The sequence below is a fragment of the Poecilia mexicana genome, unplaced genomic scaffold (genome assembly GCF_051168715.1).
Source record: "Poecilia mexicana isolate PSO_F unplaced genomic scaffold, ASM5116871v1 scaffold_4, whole genome shotgun sequence".
Classification (NCBI taxonomy): Eukaryota; Metazoa; Chordata; class Actinopteri; order Cyprinodontiformes; family Poeciliidae; genus Poecilia; species Poecilia mexicana.
The window spans coordinates 8,760,606-8,772,826 of NW_028263373.1; the positions used below are offsets into that span (position 1 = coordinate 8,760,606).

Consider the following 12,221-nt stretch of genomic DNA (forward strand, 5'->3'; position numbering starts at 1 on the left):
GCGTGTGCGTAGAGGACGACCAAGCACATCGACTCATTGTCGGCATTGAAGATTCGGCTTCAAGACCACGGAGGCTCGCGGGAAAAAGTAGACTTTCCCCCACAAACAACCTCGCATCGTGTTTATTCGTGGTGAAAATCGTTAATAGTCATCAGCTATGAAGTTGTTGTGGGCTCTCGCTGCCCTACTTTTATGCTGTTGGCGAGCCGACGCGTCCACAGGTAAGAATTGTGTCAGCCATGTTGGCTCAGTGTAGACTTTGCCCTGACTATGAACATTTTGTTTTGCTCGCCGTCCTCAAACGGTTTTCATCGTTGTAAAACGTACAATGGCTATTACAAAACTAACAAACGACACACACAAAAAAAAACTATTATGTTTGAAATCTTCTTTGGGGGGTTTGAACGGGTGTGTCTTGTTGATGTACCGTTGAAACGTTTAGCTAATTTGCGGTCGAGAAGGCTAAAGAGCGTTTTATGTAAACCGTCTTAATGACTCAGCGTGATGCTAGAAAATCTGCGTTTTGTCGCTTTAAAGACGCGCCTTAAACTAATAAACGAATTAATAATCTAGAAAGACGTTTTTTGTTTGTTTTTTTTTTTGTCTTTATTGGGGAAAATTAACAGCGTCCTCCGAGTAACTAGCGCCCTCTGAGCTGTGGTAAAATTAACCTCAGATTGCGTAACGTTTCAGATGATTACTTGCGTTACTAACCAGATTATCTGTCGTTTTTAATTTAATGGATTCCATTGGGCACCATCTTGTGTGTTAAAAGATCAGTCTATTGCTGTAAGCTTTACGGTGCGACTCAATTCTTTGACACGAAGCTGACTTACGTTTACAATCAATACAGGGGGGGAAAAAGAATATAAAATGATACAAACATGTACTGATATTTCGCAATTTATCTCTCTAAACGTCACTTTGATTTCTATGATGACGTTGAATCCAAAAAGACACTTTAACTACCCTAAATAGCTCCCCAAAACTGCAAACAAAAATTCCAGCAGTAGCATTTTCTTGCATTCAAAATAGTTTGAACTTTTTCTTCAAGGTAATCCTTGAAAAGGCTTGATTATGCTAAGAATCATTTTGACACAGTAACAGTTGACTTTATTTCGGGGCAGCACTGGTCGACTTGCAGTAACTTAATCAAAATAATCTATTATTTTGTGTAACACTGGTTGGGAATTCTTCCAAGCTCATTTACATAAACTATGAGCTTCTAAAAGATTTTAAATTTTTTTGGTGTCTATGTCAGCACGTTTTTGCTGGCTAGGAATGTGTCCAACCCACTGATACCCTTTAAAAAAAAAAAAAAAAACTTGTTTTAAAAGGGTTTTACTTTGCACCAGTCTTTCAGCGGAAATATAACACAAGGGCTACAGATTTTAGTTTTTAAGTGTTTTCCATGGATTTAAAAATGTGAAAAATGCATTTGGCTGATTAAAAAAATGTAGATATGTTTTAATCCATTGTGTTATTTATATTTTGCCTCTCTTAAAGTAATCTTTTAAAATAACTGTTGTTTACTTCAGACTGTAGCGTAACCTATTTGAGGTACATTGTCTTTGCTGCCCTCAGTCAAATGTCAAATACTAATTTTGGAAATTTGAACTTTTAAAAGAACTTCAAGCACTAAATCCTTTAATCTAATGTTACAGAGCATATGGTTAAAATAGGAAATTGCACGCAACCAAACTTTACTGTAGACTTCTGCTTAATTTGAACGGCCATGCTGCACAAGCTCTCAAGGTGACCTTTGGTAATGGTGGAAAGTTGCAAGATATGTACAGTGCCTGAAGCATTTTTTGACGACCAGAGATCCCTCTTGTGACCTGCTGACATTTTGCATTTGGTCAAAGGTTACGAGGACGGCTTCAGTCAAATGTTTATACACAGTGCTTTAATATTAATAGACAGTGTGGTTTGTCAATAGCGTATTCTGTTTGGGAATATGCTTTCTGTTCCACTTGCCATTCAGCCATACGGCTCTGCTCTGTAAGGGTACATGGAGGTCAGCTATACTTGTGGAAAGGACAGGAATCCTAAATCACCCCAGCAGGCCTTTATTACTTTGGAGCTCTAGTTTTCATACTTGCTTGGCTACATGGCATAATCATTGTGACTAATTAAACCTGATTTACTGGTCGTCACACAATGGCCGAAAATATTTTCTGGCTTCTCCAAGTGTTTGTTTTTGGATGAGCAATTTGAATGTGCAGAAAATGAAATGGATGTGATTATGCACGACTCTTTAAAAACTTTGCTAATGCAGTGATTCTAGTTTGTGATATTTGCCATTCCTTTGTTCTGTAATGATGTGTGCAAAGCCTCCATTAAATCAATGGCATGATGGCCTAAAAATATCTAGTGTTAACCTAGATTGACAGTTACGGTTGAGCAAACCTGGCACAGCTATCAACAAACTCTATTGGCTCTAAATGTTTTTCATACATTTTCACCATTTTTTTTTAATCTTGATTTCATCTGCATTTTTCACCCTCATCTGCTTTTCTATTTGTTCTCTCACATTATACATTGTGATTTAGTGCAAATGCTTTGTTTTGGTGTCTTTGGATGACCAAGCTTATTTTGGTTGATGGCCATTACATTTGTTTCATGGTCCTGTTTTAATAAGAAATGTCCGTCTGATCTAATACTGCTAAAGAGAAAAGCCCTCAACTCAGTTTTTTTTCATCTGACGCTTAATCATTAAGAGGGTTAAAGATTTACCAGTAACAGATTAAGATTAAATCCTGCTACTTGTCAAGTGTAAGATAATTCAATGAGTTTAGTGGTTTTTGAAAAATATCTTAAATCTTAAACTACATGTATATATGTTTTTCCGACTTGACTAGACAAGTTGAAATCTGAGCTGGGTTTTACTACCACATATATTGACCTAAAAGCTGACTTTACACCTTTTAATTTTTTTTAAATTACCTAGATATGAGCAAGTATCTTTGTATAAAACAGCCTAGAAGTCATTCAACTTTGTATCTAGGTAAGGCAGGTTTATCTACGTAGCGCAATTCAGATTCAAGTGCATTATTTGACATTAATATAAAAATATATTGACTAAGTTCAAGTTGCAAACCATTAGAGCTCATCTGTAATGTTCTATATTCTTATACCACAAGGCTTTTAGTCAAAATGTTGCTGCCGATTGAGCTTTGGTCATCTACTGCTGCCTTTTATGTTGCATTTATTTTAATTGATCAGTGTGATCAAAATACTCCTAAGAATTGGCTGTAAATGTTACTCTGATTTGTTTTATCTGTGCATGTTTTGGGCTTGCTGTCATATTTTCATTTCCTCAGTTTTTATTAACTTTTTGTCTTTTTCTATATGCTTTTTGTTCCCTCCATCTTTATCAATCATTCATTCATCTTTGCTTCTAACACACTTATTACATTCCTTGTGAATTTGCTGGGCTGGCTGTTAATCGCACTCAGCGGGTTTCATAAAATCCCCCCTCTCTCAGATCAAACTAATCGACGACAGTGCGGAGCTGCACTGTGAGGTAGTAGGAAACCCCATTCCCGAGGTGCAGTGGTGGTTTGTTGAAGGCGAGGAGTCCAATGAGACTCTCACCCAGCTGTTCGATGGGGCGCGAAATGAGCGCGTCAGAATAAATGCCACATACATAGCTCACGCCACCAGCACCATTCACCTCCTCAGCCTCACTCTTGACGACACGGGCATGTACGAGTGCCGCGCTTCCAACGACCCCGACCGCAATGATCTGAAGAAGACGCCCAAAATCAAGTGGATCCGCTCGCAGGCAAACATTATTGTGATTGAAAGTGAGTGGAAGAGGAGGGGAAAAAATAAATAAATGAGGAGACGCTCATCGAAGTAGCTGTTAGCTCCTCGTTAGTGGAATCCTGGACGTCTACTTCCTGCCCTGTTTTCCTGGTTCAGTATCCTCTCAGTCCCGCTCCCATCTAGCACATGCTCCCCCTTTCTCTCCTAAGAAACTCCAAGGTTGCCCTGTAGTTGACTGAACCTGGTTTCAGAGTATAGCCCAACTGCTCCTTTAATCCTGTATCACCTGATGGCAAAGTATGCATTTAATCTGATACCCCCCTCTTCGCCCCACTCCTCATTTCAAGACTTAGTTAAGTGCAATTATAATCAGGGCTTTCTTGCTCATAATACTGGTCATAAGGCTTGAAATTTGCAAATGGCCTCAATAGGACAATGACTGTGGTTAACTAGGATAACCGGGTATAGAAAATGAAGGGGGGAATCTTTGCTCAATTTCAAAAGGGTGTCAGATTACTTCATTAGTGCTGCTTCTCTGTAGATTTGGCATTATCCTTAAATGATACTAACATTGTAAATGCCTCTTAATGCTTGTAGACATTCTTGTTGCTTATAGCCCGCCGTACTATAAGCACAGAAGATGGCAACGAGTTATTAAACAGGCTCTCAGCCATTGGGCAGTGTTCTGCCTTGAGGCCCAGTATTATGTCTTGCAATTGAAGCAAATTTAAACAAAATGGTACAAGTATTGTATAAATAACCACAGCTTTTTGGGAGTGAAACTTATTCTCCCAGCTGTTGCTTCTTCTGCATGCATTTACCAAAAACCTTTCTCCCCTTGTGACCTTTTTGTAGTTTCACTAAATCAAATGTTTCTTGGTGGTTGATGCTTTAACCTCCCGATAGTGGTTTTGATATTTGTATAGGGGGGGAAAAAGCTGAAGGATTTGTCTTATTCCCCTCTCTTTACCTTGCAGGCCCACAAGTCAGTGCTGAACCGTCTGAGGTCAGCAACCAAACGTCTGCCGTTCTCACCTGCAACATAACAGATTCCAGCCTTCCCATTAAGGGTTCCTACTGGACACATAATGACAAAGTCCTTGATAACTCAAAGTCCTCTTCTTCTAAATATGCTTCATACAAGTAAGAAACTCTTCTTCCTAAGATTACAGAAGTGGATGTGTCCAAATGTTGCTTTTGATTGATTGAAACATTTTACTGTCCATCACTTTTGCTTGCTTTGTTTTTTCCACCTCCCTCTGTAAGGCTTTCTGTATTAGCAGCAGTGTTATGGGTTTCAGTGAGCCATTCACGACTCTTGATTAGTGGGGAGGTGGACCGTGCAGACATGCAGCTTTGCTGCTGCTCTTGGCAGCAGGGATGAGAGCCGCTAGCAGTGTATTGTCTTGCTCTGACCTTAATTCTCCATTTTAGAGGGAAGGCAGGACGGTAGTGCCAAACAAAGCGGGACTTTGATTAACCGGAAACTTGAAATATTTAAGCAGACAAGCGGCTTTAGATTCTCACCCAGCTATTGAGCATAAACTGCACTCTGTTGTGTTTTTTTTTTTTTTTTCCTTCTACTTGGCTGAGTGGAAAGGCTAATCATCATGAAAGTAGCTACAGCTTTAGTCAGTTTTTGCTTTGATTCGCAGTGCTGGAAAAGAAAATACATTTCCATGTTTAACAATCAGTGGTGCATTGTTTGGTCTCTTAGTTTGGAGAAGATCACCTATCAACAGTCTGGACACTATGAATGTGTGTTTGAGACTGAGACTGGGCCAAAATTGAAGCGGGCCATTGAGGTGAAAAGTAAGTGAAAATAAATGCATCAGAATTCCTTCAGATGTTGCTAATCATCTATATAATCAGGGATAAATGACTATATTTAACATACTTTTTTTGTTTTCTTAAACAGCACTTCCTCATGTCGCAGCCTATAAGCGCTCAGAGCACGGTAATGAGAATGACAAAAGTGTGCTCACTTGTGTTGCTCATGGTTACCCCCTTCCCACTGATTGGATGTGGTATAAAGAGGAGGGCGGCGAACAAAAGGTGGGAATACAGTGTTTAACGACTCGATGCAGAAAGAAAATTATTCCTTTAGATTAAGATGGTCTTGACGAATATTTGTTCCTCTAAATGTGGTCAACAGCCTATTGTTAATTCCACTGAGAGATATGAGATCAAGAGCACCCCTAACAAGACCATGCTGACCATTGAAGACCTGAACATCGAGACCGACGGTGGATCCTACCTCTGCTATGGAACCAATGAGCTCGGCCAAAACAAGGACGCGATCTTTCTCCGTGTCCGGAGTCGCCTGGCTGCTCTCTGGCCCTTCCTTGGCATTGTGGCTGAGGTCATCATCCTTGTGACGGTCATCTTCATCTACGAAAAGAGGAGAAAGCCTGATGACATCACTGATGGTATGTATTTCGACTTTTTCTACAAGCTCCCAGAAATTTAAATACGACGTCTGAAATCCAACCTGCAAAGAACAGAAGTATGACATTTCCAGTTTGCTATGGTTTTACTGCAAAGTGTTAAAATGCTTTTAATTTTTTTAATTTTTCCCCACAAGAGTTTTTAATTTTTTTTTTTTTTTTTATGAATGTGTTTTGTTCTCAAACATTCAAATAGAACTTTTCAGAACAAGTTCTATTGGACACTTTCAATGTTTCATTTTTTTCTAAGAATTTAGAAGGAGAGATTGTTTGTAATTGTTCCCAGTTAAGTAGCCCTTCAAATTATGCCTAGTAATTTCTCACTCTTTTTTAAAAAAGTTTTGCTTGTTTTAATAATGGTGATAAAAGTGTATCCCATCCGTTAGCTTTATCCAGAGATGTTCTACTGATTTTATTTTATTTGTTTTAACAGTCTCTACTTTTTAAGAAATATTCATTTACTTAAAGGTACAGTTACAACTCTGTGGTTAAATCGTCTCGCCTTAACATATTTGAGCACTATGAATATCTGGGGTTAACTCTATGCAAAAACCAAGCTGAAGGGAAAACATAAAGAAATCCCAACAAATAACCAAAAACATCAGTGCAATCAGATTTTGAAAAGGCAAGGAATTGCCTTTTTTTTCCACCTTTGTGCTTGAGCAGTCTTGTAAAATCCCAAAGTAAATATGTAAAGATTTATTTGTAATTTTAACTTTTTGTCTGGAAAAAGTCTTTTATTGATTTAATGTCTATTCTGGCGTCTACTGGACCCTGAAGGCAGCTGAACATGGGAGCTCTACATGCCAATTTCAGATGTTTGGTGCAGTTAAAACTGTAGTAGGATTTCTCAATTTTAAATACCATCAAACCTATAAGTTACTGTCACTTGTGATTCTATGGGTTTTCCCGATCCCTACAGAACTGGGGTTTAGATGGCGTTAAGTTCAACAATCAAGACGAACGTTCAGGAAGAGGGAAGAAGAACATGCTTTTTAATTTGTCAATGTTGTCTTTAGTTTAGTCATTATTTACAATTTTAATGTAGCTCATGAATTGGCTTCTACTGTTGTGTAAACAATCTGTTATAGAACCTTTTTTATTTTTTTACTTTTTTTTTTTTTTACATTTTTGACTTCTCTGTTCGCTGCTGATTTTGCATTTTGGTAAGTGAACAAAAACTGCATGTCAGACTGAAGTGGTTGAGCTGAGATGGCCGCGTGGGGGACCAAAAAAAAAGCTATGGGAGTCTGAATGAACTGCTTTCATAGTAACCACTTCTAAGAGGAATGTGCTCAAAGATTTGGTCACTCTTTCACTGGCGCTGAATGTTGTACAGAGCAAGCTTCAAATATTCACTTTCACTTTTTTGGTTTTGCCTAAACTCTAATGTTTTGTTTTTGAGCCAATGAAAGAGTCGGATGAGACACTTGAAGTAGTGTATTGGTTTGACATGACGCCGTGTCGGTTTAAAAGTAAAGGAGCCAGCGACTTGTTTGCATGTGTTCTGCATCTTGTACTTAATGCATGTCAACTGCGAGGCAACTCTCGTGAGAACCGATCTATGCCATTCGTCTCATTCACCGCTCGGCCACAGAGGAACCCTACTCTCTTTATTGTTTTTATCTTGTCAATACATGGTGTCGCTCAGGTGTGAAATTTCACTATACATTGCCAGGATGTGTGTTGAGCCGTTTCAGCTGAAGAATACAACCGTTGCAGTGTGTTATCTCTTGCTTGTATTGCATGAGCGTCTGTGATGCTTAGGGTTGCATTGGGACGGTGCGTTAAAAGTTGAGTGCCAACTGACGTGTCTAAATGTTATTGGAGATTGGCTGAAGCAACAGAATTGTCAAAATTACATTTGATAAATGTTTTTTTTATTATTATTATTCTCCAACACAAATGATTCCAGTTGAACTGGTTAATAGATCACCATTGTATGATTCTAGTTGCATCATTCATTGTCAGAAATGCTCCAGATGGACATGTCTATTCATGTGTAATTGAATTGGTCATGCCATTGCAGTCATGTTGGAGGTTGTCATTAATACCATTTGCTACAGTCATTGGTTAAAATGGTGTAGACATGTCTCACACTACCCAGCTGTAAACTGCTATTAACTTTCTTTTTTTCTTCTTCTTCTTTCCTTCCCTTCTCTCTCCTCAATGACTAACATGTTGCTTGTTCAGACGATGACTCAGGAGCTGCTCCTCTGTAAGTACAGTCACAACTTGCTGTATTTTATTTTCTTCCTTCAGTGGTTTTTCTAGAAGAGTGCTCATGCTTGTCTGTCTTCCAGGAAGAGCAATTCTACTACAAACCACAAGGACAAGAATGTGAGGCAAAGAAACGCAAACTAAGAAAATGAAGGAGGTATGTGGAGTTATGTTTTAAGCAACTTACTCTGCAGGGGTTTTTTTAATGTAAAAATATACGCTGTCTTGCTAAAGCACTTGTACATAGCTGTAAAACAGGAGTGCATTAAATGGAAATTTCAATAAAATGTTTTTTTTTTTTGTCCCCTTATTTCTAGATGGATGTCAAGTTGGCACTCCAGGATTCAACTGTTGTGTGGCACATTATGTTGTGCAATACAATTTTTAAAGTACCTTTTTGTGCTTGAGTGTGTTAGAATAATTTTCCTTTTTTTTTTGGTCTTTCTTTTTTTTTTTTTTTTTTTTATGCTTAATTTTTAACATTGTGCAGCCAGGTTGTAGTGTGAAACAACCCTTTCTGCTTGAGGCCATGTGACAAATATTGCATGAGTTTTAAAGCTGTTCTAGCCAAGCGTGTGGTGTAAAAAAATTACATGAGAATGCATAGTTTTGTGATCTTCAGTTTTTTTTAATGCTCAAGCTTCCTGCACAGGCCTATCACACTGCCACATTTTAATATCTGATTTGATTTGGAACACTCACTTGTGAAGAAGCACAATGTTTCTCTTGTACTTTTGATCCAGATACTTGCCATCCTTGTTTTAAAACACACGTTTACTGGAATTCATGTATGATTTGCTGCAACCCCTCAAACGTTACTTTGCAGAGTTTATTACTTTGCCTTAAACTGCTTTTCATCTGGGTTCTTTTTCTTTTTAAACCTGAAAACATTGGCTTAGATCTGAGGCTTTAAATGTATTTCACAATTTGCTAACATTCAGTGTCTGACAATTGTTTTTTTTTTTTTTATTTTGTTTTAGATTTGTTTTCCCCTCAGATTAAAATTGGGGCTCATGTTGTTGCTCAGTTAACCACCCTGGTATAAGAGGATTATTTTGGACCAAGTGCAAAATGCAACTTCGGTAATTTGCACGCATTAAAAAAATAAATAAAAAAATACTACTGAATTTATCTTCCTCTTTGCTTCTTGTGATCTGAAACGGTTACCTGATTGTTGAATGGTTTTCTGTCCTCTTCACTGTGTAGATAATTCAGAAGCCATATATTCCATTTAACCTGAACAACGTGGTGATTGAATGTTACACTATAGAGTTTCAAGATTTAAAAACTTAGCCAGAATTGTGTAAAGTGCTGTACCTTCCATCAACATGGAATACCATCCTTTGTACAACTTGCACAAACTGAAATAAAGATATTGAAATTTAAAACTGTCTTTTACTCTGAAAGTTTTAATTTAGCTCCCATTATGAGCCTTCTCCTTTAGATCCATCATTGCTATTTTAGTTCAAAAAATTTGAACTAAATTGTGATCAACTGCAAATCACAATTTGCAGTTAATGGTAAATTTTAAAGTGCTGCTTTTATGTTAATGCTGGACTGTAAGATGTCAATTTCTGCACTGACTGGAGCTTCCCTCAAAACTTGCCGCAGCATTTTACACATTCCAGACGGTACTGAATGGTCAGCTGCTGTCATGACAACTGAGGCTCGCAAGACCAGCTCTGTCCACACCTCTAGATGGACTGGATAAGATTCATGGAGTCGGTCTGCCTTCTGAGAGGGGCTAAAACAAAGGTAGACTGAAGGCAGGCTCTGCATTGGTAGACAAACGTCAAGCTTGATTGAGCTGGTGACTAAATTATGATGTGACTCAAAATGCAAAGTTGACCCATTCTGATGAAATTGAAGACTTGTCGAATCCACTTGTAAGCTATTAACAAAAAATAAAAGTGTGATGTGCATGTTAAAATTAATGCATGGCTAAAATGATAAACCCTTTGAGGGTTCTAGGCATTTCCTAGGCCTGTAGAGCCATTTTATAGCAAATAATTGTTGCCTTCAGTTTAACAAATGCTACAAATTGAAAACTAGGGGCTATACAAAACTTGGTTGTTTTTCTTAGTTTTGCAAAAAAAAAAAAATTGAAGCTTTTCACCTGATGAAAAATAGATATGCCTATTTTGAGGATTTTTTTGTGATTTTAAATCCAAATAAACTTGGGGTGTGCCCCAAATTTTACACTCGCTTCATACGCCTGAAAATGGCTGCAAACAGATGCACTATTGTCCAACAGTCTTTGACCCTGAGTCGGAACCGGAAGTGGAGCCTCCTGTGCAATTCAAGCACACAGCCAACAATTTCTGAATGTTAAGTCAACAATAAAACACCTATTTCCAGATGCCATTGTACAGCTAGGGCTGGACATAACTACGTACCAATACTATCAATGTCGAGGTGAGTATATGATCAATGCTTGAGGGATGAAATCAGTACTTCAGTTTGCAGTTTTTCTACATAATGGCTACTTGAATTTCATGCCAGCGAGTATGCAGGAAAACACTAAATATCAGAAGCTTGCATTTTGAATTTGAGAGCAGGATTTTATACATTTGGTGAAGTTTGCACTGAACTTCTGCTTTCTTTCAAATACAGTTTAGTTCCCCCACAAGCACAGCATCACTGCTTCACAAACATTCTGCATATGGCACATCTCTCTCACTGAGCAATCCGTGATCAGAGGTGCTATGTTAGCATAACATCTAAACTGTCTATTCAGACACCTGAAAAGATAACTCAAAATATACACTTATGCAAAGATGCATATACCTCAAACCTGACATATTAACATGGCTGAATGTAATGGCCTGTTTGTGTTAACTATTAAAGGGGAAATTGCATCCCTATGTAGGTTACCTGCAGATTAAAATTACAGACTCGGTTATCCTAAAAAATTAGACAGATATTAGCAAATGCCTGACGGAACCTCAAGTCTCTTGGGCTCATCATGCAAACTACTTCTCAGAACGTTTATAAACGGCATAATGAGAAGCATTGTTGTGACGATGTGCTGAAGGCGGAGTGTCGCTAAGAGCAGGATCTTCTTAAAGACACGGGCCAGTTTCAAAGAGTCAAAATGCAAAGTCAGTTTTCTTGAGTCATGTTTGATATGCACTTCAGTTTTAGAACTGAAGGTAACAGTTACTTGATTGTGTAATAAAATAGCACAGTGCCTGAGAAAACGTATCAGAAAATGCATAATACTGCCCCTTTAGTAGTCAGGTTGTTTTAGAAATGTCTGGGGGGTTTTTTTGATATTGAAAAACATTGTTGATAGAAGACAGCTTGGTGCTTTTTTTTAAGCGCTTGGACTGGTTGGCATCCAAATGGACTGAACTTTGCAAAATAGGTCCCTTTTAAGAAGTTCTTAGTCTTTTCTACAGTCGTCCTCCTGTATGTCATCACAGCAGTACTCCTTCATTATTCTGCTTACAGGTTCAGGAGCATTGAGCTGAGAAGTACTTTGCATGATGAGCTCAGCGGTTTCACAGTTGACTATTCATTATGAGCGTAAACTATAATAACCCACTATATAGCTTAAGAGAAGTCTCACATCTGTTTGGCAAACAGACCTCTGAAGTCTCTCACGCATCACACAGCAGTTGTCTCTCTCATGTCCACGTTGGTTAAGCCATAATTCATCAAAGGTAGGATGCTGAATGAATGGCAGCCAAGAAAGTATGGCAGGAATCTTCTTTGATCTCAAGCACTTTGCTGTGCATCAGAGAGAGCTCTTTGTTTTGCTGCTGTCTGCGGTGTGACATT

General features: G+C 38.3%; 1 protein-coding gene across 1 annotated transcript; it reads left to right on the forward strand.

The window, feature by feature from the left end:
• bsg (basigin) lies at positions 1-9,826 on the forward strand. The gene is made up of 8 exons (XM_088004893.1): positions 1-221; positions 4,749-4,914; positions 5,489-5,583; positions 5,690-5,826; positions 5,927-6,200; positions 8,412-8,436; positions 8,522-8,595; positions 8,756-9,826. The coding sequence occupies exons 1-7, from the start codon at positions 158-160 to the stop codon at positions 8,580-8,582; spliced, it is 822 nt and encodes a 273-aa protein (XP_087861019.1). The 5' UTR covers positions 1-157; the 3' UTR covers positions 8,583-8,595; positions 8,756-9,826.
• Positions 9,827-12,221: the final 2,395 nt, after the last annotated feature.

What these genes read in the sequence shown, in the direction of transcription:
- bsg (XM_088004893.1), top strand. Translation starts at nt 158, where the DNA reads ATGAAGTTGTTGTGGGCTCTCGCTGCCCTACTTTTATGCTGTTGGCGA. An exon ending in AGGAGGGCGGCGAACAAAAG is followed by an intron (nt 5,827 to 5,926) that starts GTGGGAATACAG and finishes TGTGGTCAACAG; the next exon opens with CCTATTGTTAATTCCACTGA. An exon ending in GCCTGATGACATCACTGATG is followed by an intron (nt 6,201 to 8,411) that starts GTATGTATTTCG and finishes TTGCTTGTTCAG; the next exon opens with ACGATGACTCAGGAGCTGCT.